The 24,383-nt window shown below is 40.6% G+C and overlaps 1 protein-coding gene across 3 annotated transcripts; it reads left to right on the top strand.

Moving 5' to 3' along the window:
- The first annotated feature begins 630 nt into the window (after positions 1–630).
- Positions 631–24,282, top strand: ERCC3 (ERCC excision repair 3, TFIIH core complex helicase subunit). Of its 3 annotated transcripts, none has more exons than XM_052791710.1 (15): positions 631–700; positions 838–1,043; positions 2,399–2,635; positions 3,292–3,341; positions 4,724–4,859; positions 5,069–5,233; positions 6,289–6,493; positions 8,168–8,482; positions 9,667–9,851; positions 13,002–13,204; positions 16,672–16,768; positions 16,954–17,071; positions 18,246–18,364; positions 22,414–22,566; positions 23,414–24,282. In XM_052791710.1, exons 1-15 carry the CDS (start codon positions 682–684, stop codon positions 23,546–23,548), a joined length of 2,343 nt encoding a protein of 780 aa, XP_052647670.1. In that variant the 5' UTR covers positions 631–681; the 3' UTR covers positions 23,549–24,282. The 3 variants fall into 3 exon arrangements, with proteins under 3 accessions (XP_052647670.1, XP_052647671.1, XP_052647672.1); XM_052791711.1 differs by lacking the exon at positions 23,414–24,282 and adding an exon at positions 20,378–20,542 and having other exon boundaries at positions 655–700; XM_052791712.1 differs by lacking the exons at positions 22,414–22,566; positions 23,414–24,282 and adding an exon at positions 20,378–20,547 and having other exon boundaries at positions 655–700.
- The last annotated feature ends 101 nt before the right edge of the window (positions 24,283–24,383 follow it).

Genomic DNA, 24,383 nt, shown 5'->3' on the forward strand with positions numbered 1-24,383 from the left:
TGTGTATATATATATATCCCAGTAATCTTATTCCACAATTTCATTTCTACATTTTTATGAACTTGTTTTTTAAGGGTACTATGTTTAGTTAGAATAATTAAATATATAAAAGCTTTGAGAGATGATTTACTAGATAAATATATTTTCAGCTGGCTGATGTTCAGAATATTTTTTTAATTTTTGTTTTTAACCATTCGAAATGTATTTGTATTTCCAAAATCAGACACGAATTGTACTTAGAAATATATTAAAACACTCTGTAGGGACAACAGTGTCATTTCTCTTTTAAGAGTTTTGTACTTTAGAAGAATGCGGAATGTCAGTCTCTCCTCCCTGAATTTCCAATTGGCGGTTTTTTGTGGTTTGGTGTTTGTTTTGTTGTTTTGTTTTTTTTTTTTTAATTTAAGCTATGCTTTGCCGAAGCCTGTATTTTTAATTTATTATTTTGTTAAAAATCCCATTTCTCAGCCTTGGCCCGTTCCCCGGCGCTGCCCGCCGTGACCGAGGCCCCGCTCCCCTGCCCGCCCGCGCCTCCCGCCCCGCGCCGGGGGCGGCCCCGGGAACAGAAAATCGACAGCGCTCTCGGCGTGGGTCGCCCGCTCCACGCCTCCTCCCCTCCCGCGCGGCGGAAGTGACGCGCCGGCCGGCCGCTGGCGTGCGGCGGGGCGCTGCGCGGCGGCCATGGGCAGGAAGGAGCGGGGTGAGCGGACCGGACCGGACCGGACCGGACCGGGCGGGGGGCAGCGGCCCGGCGGGGGGCGCGGGGCCGGGGGAGCGCGGGGGGGGGGAGGTCCGCTGTGGGGTGCCGCCCCGTCACGGCTCCGGCTTTGCTCCCAGATAAGAAGAAGTCCAAGAAGCGCCATTACGATGACGACGAGGACGACGAAGACGACGCTCCCGGCAAGGAGTCGCAGGAGGCGGTGCCGTCCGCGGCGGGGAAGCAGGTGGAGGACAGCGGCACCAAAGTGGACGAGTACGGGGCGAAGGACTACCGGCAGCAGATGCCCCTGAAGGCCGACCACGCCTCGCGTCCCCTCTGGGTGGTACGGCGGGCGGGCGGGCGGGCGGGCGCTCCCTCGGCGGGTGGGTGAGGGCGGCCGGGCCGCCCTGCCGAGCCAGCCCTTCCCGTTAACTGCGGTTCGTCACGGAGTGAGACGTGCCGCGGGCCTGGGCAGGTGCCCCGGCTGCTGTAGGCCTGTCCCTGTTCGGGGGAGGTTGGCGGGGGGAAGCTGACAGGGTCGCGTTTGTGGGGTTCCACACACACACACACACACACACGCACGTCCCCCGCCCCCGTCAGGAGGCCGGGGCCGTGCCGCAGCCCGCCCAGCAAAGCGCGCTCCGCTCTTCTGGGTCAAGTGGGGACGCCAAGGCAGAGGGCTGGGCGGGCGGCTGGGGTCGGGGTCGGCCTCAGCCTTGGCCGCTGCCTCGAAGCGAGCGTTGCCCGGGCGCCGCCGGGGTGGGCGAGCGCCGTACCCGCAGCGCCCGTGCGGGCTGCGAGCAGCCTGGGGCCGCCCGAGACAAGGCCGCCGGCCCCCGCCTGGGAGCCCCTCGGAAAGCCCGGGTGAATTGCTCCCATCCCAGCAGTCTCCTCGCAGGCCCCCTCTCTCTCGGGCATGCCTTGCTGTGGGGGTGCCGTTGACAGGACGGGGCAGTGGAGTGCCTTTAGCCAGATGTTTCTGGGAGGGAGATAAAATGGCCTGTAGAAGCGACTGCGTTGGCTAATGACACGAGCGGGGTCTGTTGTTGCGGTGATACAGCAATGGCGTTTGTATGCTGCAATGAAACAGGCTTAAAGACAGTCTGGTCTCATTCTCTGTAACTGGTACCGTTGGTTTTCTCTGCCTTGAAAGAGACAATGATAAACCTGTCCAAGGCTTGGCTGGTACTACCAGCATATAGAGAAGAGGTGGCTGCCCTGCCAGCATCTGCAGGGTGTCTGTTACTGAATGCTGTGACGCACAAGTGCTATCTTTCCTCCTCCATTTCTTCTGTGTAAAAGGAGTGAGGAGTTTTGTTTTGTTTCAGGGCAGCAGGCCTGGAAGATTGCCTCTGCTCAAGCAATTTGCTTAGTGTTAAAAAAGAAAAAAATATCCCAACGTGTCAGTCTGGAAAAGCTTAATTGATCTGGGTGTGGTTTATTCCTAGTGGCATAGAAGGGACAGGGACAAATCAATCTGGGACCGTTCCAGAAGACAGGAGTTGTATGTTCTTGTGTCTCCTTTCTTCTTTTTCTTGTAACTTCGTTGTTAGGGCAAATGCTTTTTTTGAAACTCTATGATGCGTTGCTACCTAAATGGTGGACTGTCTCGATATCATAACAGCTGCTTTATAGGAAATGCCTGATTCTGTTCAACTAACACTGTTGTGCCTTCAGCATTCCTTTTTATTTCTATAGGCTCCTGACGGCCATATTTTTCTGGAAGCCTTTTCTCCAGTTTACAAATACGCACAGGATTTTTTGGTTGCCATTGCTGAGCCTGTGTGCAGACCAACCCACATTCATGAGTACAAGCTGACTGCTTACTCGCTGTATGCTGCTGTTAGTGTTGGCTTACAAACAAGCGACATCACAGATTATTTACAAAAACTGAGCAAGACTGGAGTCCCAGATGGAATAATTCAGTTTATCAAGGTAAAACTATTTTATTGGCATTGGAAATATATCTACTGCTACTAGTGAAATCCTTTCCTGCTGCTTCTGCTTAATTGATTTATTTTTTTTAATCATTCATTGTTTTTATTGTCTTATTCTATTTTGTCACTGTTTCGAGAGAACAGAGGCTTCATCTTATTTTTTTTGTCTTTTTCTATAGTATATTGCTGCACACATATTATTTTCACAATATATCCTGCATGGGGTTTATACCTTAAAAAAAAAGGCAAACTTAAGCGTCTGTGCACACTTGCAGCCAGTAGGAATTGTACATGGGGAAGGTTTCCTCAGATTTGCTCTGGAAGAAGACTGTGAACATGGGAGGCAGTCTGGAATAGCCGGGCACTATAAAATATAGCCTACCTTATCCTGCAAGTATGTTCTTGCAGTCTTGGAAGCAGATTGGAATTGGATATAAAAACTGAATATCTGTGACTCATCTTCTGTGTCAGGTTATGTGTGCGTCTTCTGAAAATTCCTTTTCGGGTTTGTTCTGTAAGCATAGCAACATTACAAGTAAATGTTTTATGATACCATCCTTCCCCGCAAAGACTTAAACTGCATTGCAGCATTTGGTCCCAAACATGGAATCACTCTTTTGCCTATTCCTAACGACTACTCTTGTTTGTTTGTAGCTGTGTACTGTCAGCTATGGGAAGGTGAAGCTGGTACTGAAGCATAACAGGTAAGTGGCTTCTTTCTTAACTAGCATGGCAGAGAAAGTCTTCCAAATGCACAGCTGTGCATAAATGAGTGGTCTCAGTAGCTGTTGAGTCTTACTGCTCCCAGCAGAGTGTAGCATCTGTCAATACAAGATCGCTTTTTCAGTTGTTGAAAGCATTTAATACATTAGTCAATGAATTCAGTTTGGCTGTCCTGAGCTACTACTGGTTATCATTACGTTTTTAAAAGTAGGTTGCAAATTTGATATTCTAGCTTGTTTCTTTATTGATTGGACTTGCAATATATCCTTAAGGTTTTCAGATAATTGTTTCATTCATTCCTTAGTAATTTACATGAGCCTGGTTAGACAAGTTTTTCTACAGCTGTCCTTCAGTCTTGTGTATTCTGACTTGTAATCTGTTAGTCAGGAAGGATAAGCAAATCCATTGGCAAGAGGTGTATGCTTGTTGCTGGGTTGAATCTGATTTGTTTTAAACGTAGAAGATAACGTTGGAAGGGACCTTGAGAGGTCAGCTAGTTTAGAGCTGACCAATTTTATCTAAACCTGTGATTCTGTGGTAGGGAGAGGGAAAGGAAGGAGACAGCAGAAACCCGAAGCCTATGTCTGTACCTTGCCTGTGTTTTCTCTTTATTCCTTTTATTTCTTCTGCAAAGTTCTTTGTTGTCCGACAGCCATGGATAAGCCCTGGGACTATAACCTAATGCTCTGCTTGTGCTGCTGCTTTTTTGAACCTGCTGCTTTGGGTAGAATTTACGCTAGTATTACTAGCAGGTTTTTGTCCTCTTCCTAGGTGTTTCTGAGAAAAAGATTTCTCCTATGCCACTTCAGACTTAAGTCTCTCTTGGCTCATATTTTAACTGTGATCTCCAAGCAGTATCATTATTGATGAATTTGCAGGGAGAGAAACAATTTCAGGATGCACTCATTTAAATTTTTAGATGGTTTATGTTTTGGAGGTTTTAGATTTTTGTCTTTGGCGCTTTTTTGGTCCCGTGGGCAGGACTTTAAAACATCATATTCAGTGTTTTCACAGACTTGCCTCAATTCAGTCTCAAAAAAATTGACTTGTGTCGCATGTCATAAATAAGACATGTACGTGAGAGGTCTCTCTAGGCAGTTCTGCTGGAGTTTTCCCACTCATGTTATGTTAGAGAACATTTGAGCAACATGGATAATGGCAAAGTGCACGATGGTTTTGGTATGAGGCATCTTTTAAAAATTTTGATTGCCATAATTTCTTTATTTTTAAATTGCCACCCCCAAGATTGGATACTTGAGAGTACATCTGGGATAGCTATATATTTAAGCATCAGTGCCACTCTTCCTGTAAGTTATTCAGTTGATTAGTTCATAAAAATGGGGGGTTTTGTTCTTAATTTTAGGTATTTTGTGGAAAGTACCCACCCTGATGTCATTCAGCAGCTTCTGCAAGACCATGTAATTAGGGACTGTCGCCTGAGAAACGCTGAGGGTGAAGAAACAGAGCTCATTACAGAGACATTCACAAGTAAATCTGCGGTATGTTGCGCATGTTTCAAAATTATTGAACTAACAGTAGATAAACTGTTGAGTAGTTTGAAGTGGTTATTGTTTGATTGTTGTATCAGCAGTTGCTTTTGGTTCTGTCAGCAATGATCTGTGCCTTCTTAACAAGCCCAAACTGGGAGGGGGGCAGAGTGTGTCTCTAATGAAACCCTTGGTGAAAATTCCTGTCCCATCTATTTCAGATTTCCAAATCCAGTGAAGGTGGCTTTGGTCCATCAACATCACAGGGAACAGATGCTCAAAATAAGCCAGATGTCCCAGCTGACCTATTTGAGTTTTATGAACAGATGGACAAAGATGAGGAGGAGGAGGAGGAAACACAGACAGTGTCCTTTGAAGTCAAGCAGGTACAAGTATTTTAGTCTCTGCATTTGTAGCTTTGAGGAATGTGCCCAGGACTTGCAAATAAGCATGAGAACTTAAAGTACTGTGGCTCTTTGTTTGATAGGGGACATCGCTGGAAGTCATTAACATTTCTTTCCTTCTGCCTACCAAAATCTTTGAATCTTCCTCTTCTGTACAGAGGGCGGCAGACTGGGCATTGTTCCTTCCCTACCCGCAAGGCGTAGTGCTCACAGGCCAGAGAAAGGCTCCAGAGACTGAGGGAGGTTCCTGTCATGTGTGGCCTAGTGTTGCTTTGTGCAAGACAAGGGAGAATTCAGTGGAGGGCAAATCTGCTGTTGGTTTCAGAGCGCCCCCCCCCCCCCCCCCCCCCCCCCCGTTTTTATTTTGTGGTTCATGTTTGCAGAAGGAACTCTTGGTGGTTCTGATTTTACAGCTTGAGAAGGGTAGCTGGAGGTTGGAGCACAGTCCTGGCTTGACCTTCAGAGAGCTTTTGTAGAATTTCTCAAGTTGTTTTTGGACTCGGTGATTCTAATGATGCCTAAGTGGGGAAACCAGAAATTTTTTAAAAAGATAACTTAGTAGCTATTTTGTTTATTTTAAAAAACCCAAACCAACAACCTCTCGGTGATTGAATCAACCTGTCATTGTGGTGGAATAACTGCATTACCAAGGTATGGAGATTTTCCACATAACAGATGTGCAGCTTTGGTAGGTCCATCTGTGTAACACACAGAACCTTTTGTGTCTGTTATTGAGCCCCTTGTTGCAGGACTTCATAATGTAGTTTAGTCACTGCCGGGTAAACAACACATCGGAGATTAATGCGTCATGTTTTTCCGTTTGTCTACATAGCCCTCTCTAATATCGACTGTTATTTAAAATGTTTGAGGGGGCAGGGGTGATCACGAATAAAGGTTTTGGAATAAACTTGCAAACTTCATGAGCATAAAAAATAAACGTAACTTCACATGGTACTATATAATCTGGTGGTTTGTAAAAAAAAAAAAAAAATTCAGATGTGGAGAATTTACCATCTGATGCTTTGTTTCTTCTTCAGGAGATGATTGAAGAACTTCAGAAGCGTTGTATCCATTTGGAGTACCCCTTGCTGGCAGAATATGATTTCAGAAATGATTCTGTGAATCCTGATATTAATATTGATCTGAAACCTACAGCTGTCCTCAGGCCCTATCAAGAGAAAAGCCTAAGGAAGATGTTTGGAAATGGGCGAGCCAGATCTGGTGTGATTGTCTTGCCATGTGGTAAGTTTCTGGGTTGGTTTTGTTCTTTATTCGCCTGTAGTAAAGCAACTTCCAAATATGACAGCTGCTTAGATTTCAAACAGAAGTAGGGACTGTTCTGGGTACCAATGTGCAGAGTCCTGTTGGTTTTTAGCAAGTGGATGGCGAGGCTGTGGTGAGGGAGAGCGTGGTTAATAGAGCTGTCAGGCATCTGCTTACATCCCTGTAGTGACTGAAGAACTGATTTGTGGTTGTAGTAGCTTCAGATTACCATTCATGCTTTCACTGTTCCCTCTAAGTCAGCTCTGCTGATCTTCCAGTGAATTGTAAAGCTGTTGCCATTGGAATCATTTGCTCCTTGCTTGGGAATGGGGAGACTGGGGGGAACTGGAAATACAAATATGGCATAAGGGGGGTGCAAGGAAGAAAAGAGCTCGTGTGCACAGGTTCTGGGCAGGGGAGCTTGAGAAAGAAATGAGCAACGTGCAGACTGGGACGACCTACGGGAAGCAATGGAAAAGGGATAGAACAGGAGACTGCATGCCAGTGACCTTGGTATTGAGAGTGGAGGAGGCACATGGGAGATTTGGCAGGGGTCTGAGAGTGTGTAAGGGATGCTGGAAGAAGTGTGAAGGAGGAATGGAAAGATTTAAGGACTTGCTATGTGAGGGGATGAATATAGCTGGGAGGGGCAGTGGAAAAGGTCACCTCTAGGGGAAGCTTTCTGTAGCCACCTGGAATTTAACATGCTTTTGAAATTAAGCAAGCATTAAAATGATTGCTTCTAATTGGCAAAGCCATTGTTTACAATTAATTTCTTGAGAAAATACAGTTACATGTCCAACAGACATTCGAGCTGGTTTTTTAGGAGTGAATACTCCATTTCTTTCTAAGCTCAACATGACCCGGCAGTGTGTGTTTGCAGCCCACAAAGCCAACCATATCCTGGGCTGCATCAAAAGAAGTGTGGCTAGCAGGTCGAGGGGGGTGATTCTGCCCCTCTACTCCGCTCTCATGAGACCCCCACCTGGAGTACTGCATCCAGCTCTGGGGCCCCCAGCATAAGAAAGACATGGACTTCTTGGAGCGAGTCCAGAGGAGGGCCATGAAGATGGTTAGGCGGCTGGAGCACCTGCCTGATGAGGACAGGCTGAGCGAGTTGAGGTTGTTCACCCTGGAGAAGAGGAGGCTCCAGGGAGACCTTATAGTGGCCTACAGGAAAGATGGGGAGGGACTCCTTAACAGGGAGTGTAGTGATAGGATGAGGGGTAACGCTTTTAAACTGAAAGAGCATAGATTTAGATTAGATGTAAGGAAGAAGTTCTTCACTGTGAGGGTGGTGAGACACTGGAAGAGGTTGCCCAGAGAGGTTGTGGATGCCCCATCCCTGGAAGTGTTCAATGCCAGGTTGGATGGGGCTTTGAGCAACCTGGTCTAGTGGAAGGTGTTCCTGTCCATGGCAGGGGGTTGGAACTAGATGATCTTTAAGGTCCCTTCCAACCCAAACCATTCTATGATTCTATGATTTTTTTAAGACTGTTACAGTGAAGAAACAACAAAGAATTTGCCCTTACATGATTTCTTATCCTCTCACAGTTTTCCTGTTTTCTTTTGCTCTTTTTTTTTTTTTTTTCCCCTCCTACTCCAGTAATATCTGAAAGATGACTAATGAATATCACTCTTCTTCCACTGCAGGTGCTGGCAAGTCTCTAGTTGGAGTGACAGCTGCATGTACGGTCCGCAAGCGGTGTCTGGTCCTTGGTAATTCTGCAGTGTCTGTAGAGCAGTGGAAGGCCCAATTCAAGATGTGGTCTACCATCGATGACAGCCAGATATGTCGGTTCACTTCTGATGCCAAAGACAAGCCCATTGGCTGTTCTATTGCTATCAGCACATATTCCATGTTGGGACACACGACGAAAAGATCCTGGGAAGCAGAAAGAGTAATGGAGTGGCTTAAAAGTCAAGAGTGGGGCCTTATGATACTTGATGAAGTACATACTATCCCTGGTAAGGAAACGGTGTGCAAACCTTTCACGTTATTTACACTGTTAATGTTACTCTGCTCTTTTAGAAGTGGTGGTTTTTGCCGTCTTTTCTTGTGATTAATATAGTGAGTAAACCATAGCTTAGTTTTGAGATAAGTAAACCGCCTTGTTCTATTGCTTTTTTTCTTTTTTTTTCCCTGATACTACAGAGTTTTAGCTGACTGTTAGTTTTCTGAAACCCTTCGAATTAGACACTGTGTTTTCTATAATGGCAGTGTAAAATACAAGTGCCTTTTTCTGTGTAGGTTGATAAAGTGCTCTTAAGATACCTGAATTACATTTGTATAATTTTGCTGTAGATGAATTTGAAGAGGAGAGGAATTCATCTGCCTTCTTTCCTTTTGAGATATAGTGGCACTGTAGGCTAGCTTTTAATATCTATTTCTATTCAATAAAATGAGTTACCATAGTGATTACTGTCCAGAAATAGCTGTTGTATTTGAAATTACTATGTAATTGAGATCTATACTATTGGAAAGCAATAATGTAGTATTAAAGTGTCTGTGGAATAATCCTGGCTAAAAATACCACCCAGGATTCTGTTAGCTGCCCTACCTTGTTCTCATGATTTCATTTGAATATAATTTGGTGTCTACAGAAATGATGGAGTTCAGAAGTAGACCTTGATGACTAACTGCCATTTTAGCAAAGTAGCATGTTGCTGCCACTGTTCTTTCACTTTTGTTCTTTCTTGGTTTCATAAAAGTTAAGGTATAGAATCTCCTCTGTGAACTCTAGCAATACTAAGGATGAGCAATTCTGTCATATACTAGAAGTCCTGAATGTGACAGTTAGCCAAGAGTCCTTGTGTCATAGTTCTTTCTATGAAATACTGTATGGCCTAAAACAAGCCATGTAGTCTCTGAATATATTAATTTTCTCTCAGGAAATGGGAAATAATAAAGATGCCAGAAGGTTTATTGGGATTTTCAAGGTACACTGAAGATGTAAACTAAAGCTGCAATCAGCATGAAGTTTTGCTGTAATGCAGATTTGTTAGAATTGTATGTAAAATGGGGTAAAATTTCCCAACACTGTGTTTGCTTTGTGTTGAGAAGTTGATGAAAGTGTTTTTTTTAAGTTGCAGTATTTGTCTTCTAAATCCATTCAGGAAAGTAAACAGAAAATTTGTCTTGCATTTCTTAGCAAAAATGTTCAGACGTGTGCTCACTATTGTACAAGCTCATTGTAAACTGGGGCTGACTGCTACACTGGTCAGAGAAGATGATAAAATTGTTGACCTGAACTTCCTGATCGGACCAAAGCTCTATGAAGCCAACTGGATGGAGCTGCAGAACAGTGGCTACATTGCTAAAGTCCAGTGTGCTGAGGTGATGCTCTGCTTTTTGGTACTACTAGTGTTTATTTAGTATGTGTATAACTTCTTTTTTAAGGAAGATGTATAAAATTGTAAGTATTTAACTGGGAAAAACAGGTGCCCTGAAGACTTTTCACTTACTTTGTAGTTTAGGCCAGGTTGTCGCTGGTCAATATGAACATGTGGTAGGCAAGTAGCCACATGTTCTTCAGGGGGACTTCAGCACTCTTCCTGTTTGTGGGGATTGTGGTGCTTGATCGGCTGTCTCCAAGTCAGCATTCAGAAACGTGAACAGTGGTTGCAGTATTGTAGACCTAGTTCAATGCCATTGACGTTCGTGTTGTCTGACTTGACTTCGTACCTTAAGCTCAGTTCTCTGTGGTAGCGTAACATCATGTTATGATGAGCATAACATCAGGTGGTATGCTGGAAGCTTTTTAGAGACTTCAACTGGCAGACAGTCTGTAGTTGTTTGAGGAAAATTCTTGTAACTCTTAAAATGAAGAAGGATAATAGAAAGTTTAAAAAATGTAAGAAAACACCTGCTTATTTCAAGCCTCAATGCACGAGGGTGAAAATTGAAAACATAGGACTGGATCTTACTATTTCTTTCCAATATAATGGTGTGACCTCTGTTCTTTCCAGCATATGAATGAGAGAAAAATCTGGTATCAGAGAAGTGGAAACCTTTCACACAGGCATGTTAGAACATTAAAGTAACCTTTCTAGGTCAGACTAAAGGTCTAACTTACTATATAGTCTCTGGTAATTGTCAAGGAAGATACTTAGGGAAGAGTATAGAAACAGGGCAAACATATCTGTTACTTCTCATACTTCTCCAAGCCCTCAATTATTCATGAGCTATACGTGGTTTCTGTGTAACCGTCAGTGGGTTTCTTTTTCATGAACTTGTCCAGACTCCCACTGAACGGAAGTAAAGTTTTAGTAGCTGCAGTGTGCAATGGTAGAGTTTCATAACTGTCTCTTGGGTTTTTCCTGGGGTTTTTTTGCTTTCTTTTTTGGTTTTTTTTCGTTGTTTGTGGGAGGGGTTGTGTTGGTTTGTTGGTGGTGGTGGTTGTTGTTGGTTTTTTTTTTTTTTTTTCAAACCTGTCTTCCTAGTTTCCTGCAATTCTTCCTAGCTCCGGTGCTGGAATAAAAGATGCAGATGCAGGTCAGCTGTTCTTCTGAACTTTGTGCAGACTGGAGGTTGTAGAAGAAAAAAAACCCACAACTATTTTTAAGTAATAGAATGCAAGGGAAGAGCATCTAGAAAATAACTATCTTGAAGGGAGAGTAACCAGTCTGCAAAATCAAATTTGACTGTTTAGGCACTTTGGTTAATTCTGCCTTGGGAGCATAATTCTTCTCAGTCCCTGAACTTCCAAAGTGAAGCATGGGCTACCTTTGTTCTGAATGATGTGAAAATTCTGCAAATCTATATTCTTCAGGCCACTGTTTTGAAATAACATTCAATGGGACTACCAAAAGCAAAGAATGAAAAAAAGCAATGTTGATGCGTGATAAATAACAAGTCTAATACATGCACAACTGCATTGCATATTTGTTTGGATTTTCTTGACATGTTGTTGAGAAGTAGCATCTTTAATCAACTTGGCTTATTCCCCATAGCCAAGAAAGATGTCTGGTCTGCTCTTTAAGTGTGGTTCTTTCCAGGTGGCAAGAGAGGGCAGTTTTGCTGTCTGATAAGGCAGGTCGTGGTCACTGCAGGTACTACTCTTTCACTGCTCTAAAGGAGAACAAGCAGCACAGTTTAAAGAGTTAAAAGAAGTTTAAAAAAGAGAACAAGCCTGTTCTTTAACTGTATTTTCAGGGTTTTGTAACTTACAAATAATCCTTTCCCTGCTGCCATACTAAGTTATTGGTTTGAAGTGTGCATCTTGCAAAATGTAAAAATGAAAAGATTATTGGAGTGAGAAGATTTTATCATTTCTAAATCCAGAAGAGAGTGCAAATACAAATCAAAATATATTGTTTGCCATGTAGTCAGAAGCATTGAGCAATAGATGAAGTATTTTATTACAACCAAATGTTCAGTATTCATAGCTCATTCTCACTTTGAAATATTCTCTTCCGATTTAAGAATTTTAAATCTTTCATATAGACAGCATACAACAACAACAGTGCCTATTCAATGCATAAGTTTATTGTTAATGTAGTTAAGGGATGAAAAAAGCCATCTCTAGCATTTAACTCACTGGAAAAAATGTTTTGAAACAAAAAAGTAGTTCTTAACAGTACAGAACAATTCAGATCGTTTAAATAAACTTCTGTAAATTGTCACGTAACTTCCTTAGCTGAACAATGGTTATGAAAGAGGCTTTTCTTTGCAGTATTCTGTTAATTTGAGCTGTGCAGTGGATATGGGGGAATAACCCATGTACAGCAGAATGACTGTCTTCTAAATTATATGCACTATGGATAGTGTCATTATACGCTATAGATAGTGTCACTGCATTGGCATAAACTTTTAAACTTCATAATTTTTTCTATTTTCTTGCTACAGCAGAAAAAATACCTCAGTAAGCCTAGACTTGTGCAGTGCTATGATATGTATTTACATAATAAAATAATAGTTTAGGGAAACCTGTTGGTGTAGACTCAATAGCTGTTAAAATAAAGGTCACTCCTTTGTGGGTATATGAAAAAAGATTGGTAAATTTGTTCTGTAATGAAGACTAAATGTGTCTCTGAGCTTTCAGAATATGGATGAAAATTAATTTTTATGGAAAAAGCTTTGACCGCTGTGATAGGGTGATTACACAGACAGTTAATGCCTTTAATTATTGCTCTGTAAAAAGTAGTAGCATTCAGTAAAATTACCAAGTATGAAAGATAAAGGAAATATCTTCCAGTCCTGTTCCAGTCCTGCTGCCTATTTCTGTCATGGATCTCGCTGCCGAAGCATTGTGGAAGGCCAGAATATTAATGAGGTTAAACAGTTTGGCAGTGCTGGGGACTACACCAACCAGTAGCTTTCATTTTAGTACAGAAATTACTGTATTAAAATCCGTGGCCTGTGCTATACAGAAAGTTATAATGCATTATCATCCCCCCAGTATCTTTTCAATTCCCATGGGAATAAAATAAATAAATAATGGAGGGTTACTTTGTGTGTGCATGTATGTATGTTTTTTAATTCTAGGTTTGGTGCCCAATGTCACCTGAATTTTATAGAGAATACGTAGCTATCAAAACAAAGAAACGGATACTGCTGTACACCATGAACCCAAATAAATTCAGAGCCTGCCAGTTCCTGATTAAGTTTCATGAGCGACGGAATGATAAAATCATCGTATTTGCTGACAATGTGTTTGCACTGAAGGAATATGCAATCAGACTTGGGAAGTAAGTGTTTACAACTAACAACGGCACCGTTGTTTTCCTCCTTCCTGGAAAATTGTCTTGTAATCTCACAGCTTTCAGTAGTCTTTAGGTGTAATACTTGTAATACTTTAACTCCAATCTTCCTATATAAAATGGAGCTCAGGAGGGCATTTTTTTGGATGGATTTTATTGGCACTGCAACATTATTTTGGTGTAGAACTGTTTGAAAAGAATCTCTGTTTAGTACTTGCCTCAAGAGGAGTTTTCATCTAAGATTTCTGTGAAAGACTGCTAGTATTTCTCAATCCATTTTATTATTATTAAAAGCCAGTGGAAAAATGAGGGACTTTTAAAAATATCACTAGAACTATTTCTTTAACAGACGGTAGCTTCTCCCGACTCTCTGAGACAGAGGTTTTCAAATATACACTCTCTGGATCTTTCAAGATCTTCTGAGACCCAGGGCATTCCTCTTCAGATTCTCAAAAGGTCTTAACCTTAGGTTTTTTAGATAAGACAAGCTTTTTGGGGATCTGTGCTGTACCAGAGGATATGGCTCCCATGAACTTCTCAGCTACCTTAAATGACTCTAACGTGACTGCAGTTAGAGAAGGTTGTACAAATAGAGTTTAATGAGGGGTTAGCATCAGTGTGTTTGTAGGGTTTGGGGAGGGATGATCAGGGAGAGCGTTTGCCAGGATAAGCCATGGAGCAGTTATTGGGGAAAATAAGCATAGAAGCTGGCCTCATCCTTTCTTTGACAAGTCCAAATAACACCTGCTTGCTGGAAGCTGTGGGGCATTTTGACTGTGTATGATTTCATGTCTAGGAATTTCAGCACTACTTCTTAGCAAAACCACAAACAAGCCTTACACTTTCCAAAATTCATGATCAGTTTTGATTGTAGTTTAACAGCCGTGTTGTGTTGGCTTGCTGTGACATCAAATAGTAAGCAGAGCTAATGGTACTGGATGAGTTCCAACACCCGTGGTCTCTTTCATCATTTTTTTTAATCTGTCTGGACAGAGATTAGCTGTAATGATGCCTCTGGAATGTCTCTAGCAGTGTTCAGTGCACCACAGAAAAAGCCTTTAGCAAAGGCGATGCTGGGGGGGGTGCTTGCTAAGTAGCACAACAGTTGTTAAGTGAGGTAGACACTGTAGAAGCACGGCAGGAAAAACAGTTGAAGAAATATTAGGTGCTTACTTTTCATGTTCTTGAGTGAATTCTCCATTCCTCACATCATTTATGGAGTTGCAGGTTATATGGCTGTCAGTGTTAGAAAGAAAGGAGGCTTGCAGTGCTGGATAAAGGTGAGGGAGTCTTTATTTTAACCAGAGAATTTTCTATCGTAGTTTGCTGAAACATGCTGAAACAAAGGGAGCTGTTGGTTTGGGTGAGGCAGGAATTACATGTGTAAGGAGGAGAGAGCAGCCCAGGGGTTACGGTGGTAGTGGCTGAGGCTGTCTGCCCGGCCTGTGCTGGCCTAGTAGGAGGATGGTTCCCGCTGCACTTCTCATGACCTGATTCAAGCACGTAGGGTGGGTGCGCTCCAGGAGAGATGGCCATTGTCTGGCTGTCTCTGCCGGCTCCTCCCTTACCCCCCCTTTCCCTTGGTGCTGGCAGGGAAAGACCATACACATGGCAGGACTTATTTTGACTGTAATTTTGGGGGCTGCAGAATTCAAATTTACTTAGCCACCTTTTACTCTGTCATGAGTCTGTCATCCCATGAGTCTGTCATCCAGTGTCATATAGCTCATGTGCTGACTGTTTTTTACGGGTGTTATTAATATCTTTAAATCACTGTTTCTGGAGGACTATGCCTCCATGGTTTTGACAGTTATGTCCGTTAATGGGAGAGGGATCTGTCTTTCCAAATTTCTCAAATGTCTTTTTGCAGTGAGGAAAAGGAGTCACTTAAAAAAAAAAAGTCAATTTCGCATTGGATGTTCTAGGTTCAGGAAGGCGGTCAGATATATGTTAATGAATCATTGCCAAGTAGGATCTGGGCAGGTTAAAATGGAGGATTGATAGCCAAGAGTTCTAGGTTATTCTGTTCTTAATAAAAAATGTGTTTGAACACCTTCTTGGTGGCTTTAAGAAACAGAAGGCTCACAAATGCTTTAGATGCAGTTTAAATCTTCCATTTAACTTTTGTTGGGGATTAAAATCATTACGATTTAAATATTAAATGAAATTTCAAATAAGGCTTAAAATGTTACTGAATGCTACTAATTGAAAAACAATGGTATTTTTTCAGAGTTGACTAATTTGCCACTTTCATGTTCTAGCTGTGTTTTTCTAAAAATCTGGTTAAATACACTAAGAAGAATTAGATAACAGGTAACTAGGATTGTTCGGTAAAAGAAAAACTAGAATAAAGTTTGTAGTAAAGAAAGCAAGAGGAGCCAATGCACAGGAATTAGTTGGTAAGAATAGAAAACCTTAGTACTGTGCACTGCATGTTTATGTTCAGCTACCACCCATGTATTTGCAATATTAAAAGGTAAATGAAACATTTGAGGTTGTTCCTTGTGTTAGAAATAATGTGTGGAAGTGGGAACAAAATAGAAATTGTAGAACTTGATTCCTGTTATTTGGAGATGCTTGTTAACAAGCATTTGGAAAAGTAGTGAAACAGATGAAAAAGCAGTGGCTATGCACTCCTGCATGCCTCTCATTTTTTGTGTGGGCTTTGCCGTTTCTAGCTGCTTTCTTTTTTTTTTTTTAATCTGCTTAGGCAGGAGGAAAACAGCCAGAGTCTAGAGAGAATCTTGGAAAATTCATAGTAGCCCAAGTTACTCATGAAGTCTGTGGGTGACTGAGAGTTTGTGTGAGCCTTCTGGGTTGAGATATTAAATGTTGCAGGTGAGTCATTGTCAAACGTTAGAAACCTTAGGTGAAATGCCACTGTGAGCTGCTCGTGGCCATGGAATGTTTGGGACCTTGTTCTCATTTCAGTAGATTCAGAAGGTATTAGGACGGGCAAGAGGTTATCTTCAAAAGGAAAAATAATTCTCCCAGAACAATATCCAGCAGCCAACGTGTGACACTCAGCATGTCATTGATAGAGAAGCCTGGATTTTCAAGTGTTTAAATAGGAAGTAGAAGTTGCAGCTGTCAGTGTGCTAACTCAGTAGATTTGGGGGAAAAAATCTCTTATTTTAACAGCTGCCTTCAGTCTTTCATGTAGGCTTAGCAAATGCATTCAGTCTGTTGATACACAGCTTCATTGGTGCATGTAATTGCAAAACATTTATAACTGTCGGAATTTATTTCTGGCAGACTGGGTTGCGGCAGAGGGTTCCACAAACAATTGGGCAGCTGCCATAAATAGCCAAACAAGCTGTACGTAAACTGTAAGCTGTACCAAAATCTGTTTTGTTTTGTGTACTGTGCTCCCTGCCATGGTATCTTAGTACCTCATAAGAAATGATTGACAAATCTTGAATTGATTTAATTTGCATATGTTCTGTTCTTTTCAGACCCTATATATATGGTCCTACTGCACAAGGAGAAAGAATGCAAATTCTGCAAAACTTCAAGCACAATCCAAAAATCAACACTATTTTCATTTCCAAGGTAAGTGAGGACATTCAGTCCTTATGGCTATCTTCAGAGTGAACTTCATTTAAGAGTAAGTTATACATGCATGTTGTGCATTTGACATCTTTGTATCACAGGTCACAAAGGTGTACTTTGTATTAAGTCTTTGTTGATCATATATGGAAATAAGATACTGCTCAGAGGCTGCTTCTCTGTTATAGGTAGGTGACACATCCTTCGACCTGCCAGAAGCCAATGTTCTGATTCAGATTTCGTCCCATGGTGGGTCTAGAAGACAGGAGGCTCAAAGACTGGGGCGAGTGCTGAGAGCCAAAAAAGGTAAATGAGGTGGTTGTTGGGCTCTGGGGCTTGGGTCATAGTATCATAGAACTGCAGAGAAACTGTATGTTCGTGATACTTCTTTATATTGGCCTTGGATTATGTTTTAGTCAAAGAGAACATGCCTATATACCAGTGAATGAACATGAAGCATTTTCTGAGTCAGTAAAGCTTTGTCTTGGGAAAACTTCCAAAGGACATAAAAAGCTGAAGGAAAATGAACTTTTTGTTCTTTGGTGGTTCTTTCACTTTTTCATTCCTTGATAATTTCCTTAACATGGAATCGTTTTTAAAAAATCGTAGTATTACTCTAAAAAGCAAGTCTCTAGAAAGCACATTTTTGATACTGCAGATTACTTTCTTCTAAAAATGGGATTTGGTTTCCAACTAGTTGTGTTTTTGCAAAACATAACCAAGGAGCTTTTTGTTTAGAAAAATGATTTTTAAAACACCTTCTACTTGCACTTAAGATCTGCATGCGCTTATTTTATGTGCAGTTTGTGCTTGTTACAGCTGAGGCTTTGTTTGAAAATGCATACAAAACCTATGTTAGTGAATTAACAAAGTCTTAGTGAAACCTTGGGTTTTAAAAGATAACCCAGTGCTGTTTGGGTAATAGATCTTACAGACTGTAAGTTTAAAAAAATAAATTGTACGCAGCCTCGTATGTCCTGGGTTTCAAATAGCCCTATGAATTCTTAGCTAAATATCTCTGTCTCACCTTTTTTAATGCAAAACCACTGCAACACCGGTTTACATTGATAAAACTTTTCCTTTGTCTTTTTCTATTGAACTTTTTTGACATGTGTTGCAATCCTTGCTTTTGACTTTTTACTTCTTCCTTACATTATAGACTTAAAAATAATTTTATCTTTCACCTTACCTAGCATAATAAAGAAGCAGGTTCTTTTCAGAGCACCCGTGTAATTGTGTTAGTCTACATTTCCTTTTCTGTTTTTTCCTTTTCACCCATTCTGAAGTTATTAAGAACAAGAGTAGAAATTTCTATGCTGTGTACTTCGTCAGTCAGTTTGTGTAAGGTCTGGGTGCAGCTAAACTTTGCATTTTGTTTTTGTGGAGAGACAACTTATTTAAACACCAGTGTTCAGTCCTTTTTTGTTCTTTGTTGCAGTGTTCCAAATGGAACTAATCACTCAGTGTCTTTGTCTCCTAGGCATGGTTGCAGAGGAATACAATGCCTTTTTTTATTCTCTTGTATCCCAAGACACTCAGGAAATGGCATATTCAACAAAGCGACAACGGTTTCTCGTAGATCAAGGTTATAGCTTCAAGGTAACGTGTCCCTTCTATTTATTATAATTGTGGCCTAAGAATATAACTCATATTCTTTCACGTTAGTACTAGGTCAAATACTTGAGAATTCTGCTTGTGGAATGTGTTAATGAAGGTTTTGCTCACAAGCAAGAACTGTTCCAGTATTGTCTTATCATCTATATTACTGTGAGGGTAGATACAAGTAGCTTAGTACAGCTTCTAGAAAAGTAAGTATTCTAACTTCCAACCAAGCACCCACTGGGGAGTGAAGTGGAACGTTACTTGCATGGTTGGTTTATATTTATGCTGTTCAGTTGTCCATCCATGCAGGCCTCCTATTATACATTATCATACTGGTTATGCATAAAGCATTGCTGATAGGTATTTATGTCATAGTGGCCGGCAGCAATTCAGAAAACTTCCAAAATATCACAAGTCACAAATAATTTCCAAAGAACTCCAGTTTCAGACCAGTATTTCACTAGGGGAAGAAAATCTTTTTCTTTATGGCTAAGGACAACATACAATGGGCAGGATTCATCCGTCCTACATTCATACATCTTACTCTGGGAATCATAAAGTTAGGTGTCTGAAGTGTCTAGCAACCCATTCCAAAACAAATACCTTTCAGGGATCCTTGTCCACACACTAGTCTCGTGCACCATTTCCACAGTGCTGTGCAAAGCCTGCAGTGGTACAGAAAATCAGTCAGGATGCAGACTTGTTGATACGGTGGCTCTGTGTTAGCAGAAATTATTCTGGCTAATGGTGGTCTTCAGACTGTGCTAATTTAGCTTCCACCAACAGTTTGACTTTCCTCTTGTAATTTTCTCTCATGGAATGAAGTATACCTCCAAAATCACTGGGTTGAATGTTAATTGATTAAGAAATGACAGAATTTACTGCAGGAAAAGACTGTTACTGCAGAGTAGAAATCTTCTGACCTAAAACTAAAACACACCCCTCAAAATAGAGAACAGTTTCAGTGTTGACAGTGTAACAGAGTCATGACTTGAAAGTCAGAAGTTTCCCCTAAAATCCCTTTTGTAAAGGGCTGAATGCTGTCTCATTTCTCCCAGACATACTTGAAAATTGATCACCCCTTGTACTTCAGTTTATTACGTATTTCTGTGTGTCGTCTTCTTCCAAACATAAAATCTCACTCCACTAAAGCTCCTCTATTTTATAGATTTCATGGTGTGTCTCATTTATTTTTCTTCTAATACATGGGCTGCCCCTTGTGCTCATCTATTGGGTTGTTAAAGGCAACAGAGTGTCATGATAGCTCTTGCTTTTAGGTAAATTATTCCTTTACAAAACTGGAGTTTACTGCTCTGATTAGAGGCCTTCCCAATAAGAAATGTTGCTAAGAAGACGACTGAAAGATAAGGCTCCCACATCTGCCTTTAGACAACAAGCTCAAGCTTATGATGTTGACAGAATCATGCAAAGAATGCATGAGGTGCCAGGGCAAGCAGCCTCCACTGGATTGCACTTCAGCCTAGCTATTTCAGAGCTTTTCCTCATGAGGCATACATGCAGTACGGGATATCCCTATGGGTAAAGCCTTGCTGAACTGCAGTTATGCTAAAGTAAATAATTGCTCTGTAATCAGAGCAATTAAAGAGAGCTTTAAGGGGGTCCTTATACTGAAACACACATGCCACAGTCTTTATAGGTAAAAACCTTGTTTTGCTTTGTAGTGAATGTATTTTGACAAAATTGTAGATCAGTACTAAGCTGCAACTAATTACAGCAATTGCATCTATGCGGCTATAGCCAAGAAGATTAGACAAATCCCTTACATTTGAATGCTTTGGATTTTAGAACCAAGAAAGAGGCTAAAATAGAGGGATTTTTATTTTGCAAGGAAGACCTAGTCCTAGGAGCTTTGGTGTAATATCGGAAAAAAAGCAGTGCAAGTGGCAGCTCAGTATCTGGAGCAATATTTTAGCTGACCAGTACTGGAACATTCTTTATTTGCAGTTTAGGAACAAAATGTTAGAATATCTATTTTCTTCTGTTTGCCAGACTTTAAGCCTTAGTCATAGCTGGCATCAAAGAATAATAGGGCTGGAAGAAACTTCCAAGAAGCCATCTATTGTGTTTCTTCATTCCAAGCCAGGATCAACTATGTGTATGTCATTCCCAGCAGATCTTATTCTTCCAAATACGGAGACTCTACCTCATCTTTAGGTAATTATTTCAGTACTGATGTCCTCTCCTTCAGAATTTTTGTTCCTAAATTACTAAAAATTTATTACTCTTTTAAAAGGGTAACAGTCTTTTCTTCTAGGACTTACTTTCTTCTCACCATCTCTCAGTCTGCCTTTCATCAAAAAGAGGACTGGAATAATAATATTTTTTTGCTAAATCACATATTTTGTCTTTGCTTCTTAAATAGGAGTCTTGTCATCACAATTTACTGCTTGGAGTTTACTGCTAGCAGGTTTTATTGATTAGCTAACCATAGTTCAGTTATTTACTGTATTGTGTTTTTATTTAGAGGCTGAATGTAGGATATATTAAATTTTAAACCAATAGCAGAACAACTCACTATATCAAAGAATTGGGGATAACTTTAAACTTGGCATCTGTTGAACAGCTTAAAAAAATGATGATGCAGCAGGAATTCTATCCATTCCATGAATCACGTTCGCACTGTTTTGCAACCACAACTGGAAACAGGCTAATGCAATTTAAAACTGCTTTTTGTGACTCCTTTTTCTTTGGTTTTGAGATGATCATAGGACATGCCCTTCTAAACAAACAGAGGGGGGACCATAGTGTTCCTTTAGCCATATAGTAGGACAGGTTGCTTCCCTGAATGGATTCTTAAAGCTAGGACGTTTCTCACGAAGACATCCGTATTTGAATTCGACATTGCCATTGACAACAGCCCACAACACTGATTATTTGTTCTAGTATTTCACTACCCCGTTTTTCAAAAACAGTACTTTGCATCTAATGTGGATTTTTTTTTACCTTAAGCTGTATTTATATTTTTTTAAATCAGTCTTTGTGATCAGATCCAGCCCAGATTACTGAGGTAATTAGTTTCTAATTGTATTGACTCAAGAGGTAAGCTGAAAAAGAAAGATGAGGAGGGGAAACACTATGTAAGGGAAATGGCTGAATTAGAATGTCTTTCTCAAAACTTCTTCAGGTTGGAAACATAGTGGGAAAACTGAGATTCTCATGTATAAACATATGTTTACCAGAATGCATTTAACTGCAGGAAAAAATCTTGTGAAATTTTCAAAATACCTCTAATTAAGAAAGCAAGATACCTATTCTAAAGCTTTATAAGAGAAGCTTGAGAGCTTTTCAGTTCTTCAGGAGAGGAGGTTTTTCAGCTAATGACGTGTATGGCACTGTATTGCCAGTAGATGGCATGTGCCCTGCATCCATGGTCATCGAATTTCAAAGAGAACAAACGTAACAGCTATGTTACCTTGTGTCTAAGTACACAAACGTTGAAAGAGTCCTTTTGCTGTGCTGCTGGTGCTTAGTTGCAGGTTGTTGCATTGTCTCTCAACGACTGATCATACATCTCAACTTGTTAGGGTTTTTTCTCCCATGTTCCTCAATGTTTATTGCTAAATTCTCAGTGTTGGGAAAGCTAGTGGATTACTTTTGTTAAATATAAAGTACTAGTTCTTAAACTAGACAAATCTAGAGCCCACAGCATGAAGCTAACCTTACAGTAAGTTGAGTATTCATCTGAGCTATATGTGCTTTGGTCAGGTTCTTGGTCAAGCTGGTATGGACAGTGTTTGGCTGACATTCTCTGTCCAGATCTTTTCTTTTTTTTTTTTTCCCCAAAGGTTTGTATTTTGCATTTCCAGCTAGGATATAACAAGGGATGTGGGTGTGTGCATGTGTGTACACCACTTAGCAAGATTTTATATGTATCTGCACTATCCATAGTGTTAAGCTGTTCATACCATTAATAAAAGTTGAAGGCAGTTCCAACAGGATGCAGAATCAGAAATCCTTGTCTTGGTTTTGAATAGCTAGCACTGAGGAGGAAGAGCCCTCACCTTGTACTGTGCTCTGTTTCTTAGGTAATAACAAAGCTTGCAGGCATGGAGGAAGAAGAACTTTCTTTTTCATCCAAAGAAGAACAGCAGCAGCTTCTCCAGAAAGTCCTGCAAGCATCTGACCTGGATGCTGAGGAGGAAGTAGTCGCTGGAGAATATGGTTCAAAGTCAGCTCAGGTAATGAAGAATGCTTTGAAAAGGATGACCACAAACGTGACAGAACTGGACCATTTCATTTTAGTTCTAAATGTGGTGCCATCATTGATGCCCTAGTATCTTTGTGAAACATTGGAGAACAGATTTTTTTTTTTTTTTTTTAAGCTGCATTAGCACTTAGCTATTTGAGTAATTCACTTGTTGGGCATTAGAAAGAAGTTAGACACAGAATTCATGTCCTTCTCCATCATGTTTGAGGGAGAAGAAGACAGATCTGTTGTTACAGGTTTGGAAGTAAATCTTCTAAGTCACGAGCAATGAAAATATTTTAAAACATTTTTAAGATACGGATATGTCACAGCACATACTCTTTTGTGACACTGTGCTCCTTGAATCATGCCCTGATTTCCTCATGCCCAGAGGGCAGAAGCCTAAGGGCCACTTTTGTTCATTTTCAAGAGAAGTACTATTATTATAGGTAGTAGTTTGACATTTTCAGCAGCAGATGTGAGAAAAATAAATGGCCTGAAAGATTTATTGATACATAAGGTAAAATCAAGCTACAGTGTGGTAATAATTTTCTAGGGTTAATTTTTAGCTAAATGGCATTGTGCTGAACTGCATTAGGAATTCCCACTCTAAGGTATCTTTCCATATTAAACCTTACATACGTTTATATGCTTATGACGAGTGGCAGGCAGTGACTTTCTTTGTAGAAATTTTTCTTAAGAAAAAAAACTTTGAAGGCTTTTTGGCATTAAGATCACTAAATAAACAGTGCTGCCCAGTAGCCAGGGGGCATCACGAGGTTAGAGTTGGTCTATCTAATCACACACAAAGCATGTGGTTTTTCTCCCCTTACTTGCAGGTGTCACGTCGCACAGGCACAATGAGCTCTATGTCAGGAGCAGATGATACGGTTTACATGGAATACCACTCTTCACGGAGTAAGGCATCTTCAAATAAACACATCCATCCACTATTTAAACGCTTCCGGAAATGATGTCCTTCATGTGTGCATTTTGTTAAAACTGTGGATCCGTGTACCTGATTCCATAACTAAAAATATGGAGTTGAAATTTCTGACAGGTCCTTTAAAAGACTTTTTTTATATGCATCTATATGGCCACATATTTACTTAGCAATATATGTGCTTTCATGGGTAAATGTGAAAGGAAAAAAGGAATTAAATCTTACCACAGGAAAGATATTATCCAGTGACTGGATCCTGGTTATACCTGTCTGGTTTTCAGGGTAATTAATAGAATTTATTTTTATCAGCTGAAGACCCTTTTTCAGAAGAATTCTGGAAAGGTTTTGTAAATGGCATTTGTACTGATGTTTGAAATATTATTTATCTGATTATTGTGTCTGCTCAACAAAATACTGTTTTTAAAAATGCTTAAATAAAAATCATTCATTGAGCTGAACAAATCCTGGTAGGAGCACTTTACATAATATTTTTAATCTGGGAGCTAATTTATACTTATGACTTAACCTGTCTTAAAATTCTAATAGATTGTTTGGAAATATTTTGAAGTTCCAAGACAAGGAGAAGGAGGGACTCTGTCTCCAAAGTAAACTCAAGGAAAGCGTTAGTAAATACAAATAAATTCTGTGCTCCGTTTTTCCTCACTTTTCTTGCTACTGTTGAGAAGTTACTGAAATAAAAGGTGTTTCCCTTGTCATTTATATTCTATTTATTAACCATGCAATAAAACCATCTTAACTGCTAAACAGTGCAATGTTACTGCAGAAGTTACTGAATCAAAAAGTGTTTTGACTTGTCATAAGGTGAGTTGGAAGCAGAGGTGTGAAGGAAAGGTTCCTGAGTTTGG

Source organism: Harpia harpyja, chromosome 7 (assembly GCF_026419915.1).
Source record: "Harpia harpyja isolate bHarHar1 chromosome 7, bHarHar1 primary haplotype, whole genome shotgun sequence".
In the NCBI taxonomy this organism is placed as follows: domain Eukaryota; kingdom Metazoa; phylum Chordata; class Aves; order Accipitriformes; family Accipitridae; genus Harpia; species Harpia harpyja.

Excerpts from the sequence above, each read along its gene's own strand:
- ERCC3 (XM_052791710.1), top strand. Across the intron at positions 1,044-2,398 it reads CCTCGCGTCCCCTCTGGGTG|GCTCCTGACGGCCATATTTT; the intron begins GTACGGCGGGCG and ends TTATTTCTATAG. Across the intron at positions 22,567-23,413 it reads ATGGTTCAAAGTCAGCTCAG|GTGTCACGTCGCACAGGCAC; the intron begins GTAATGAAGAAT and ends CCTTACTTGCAG.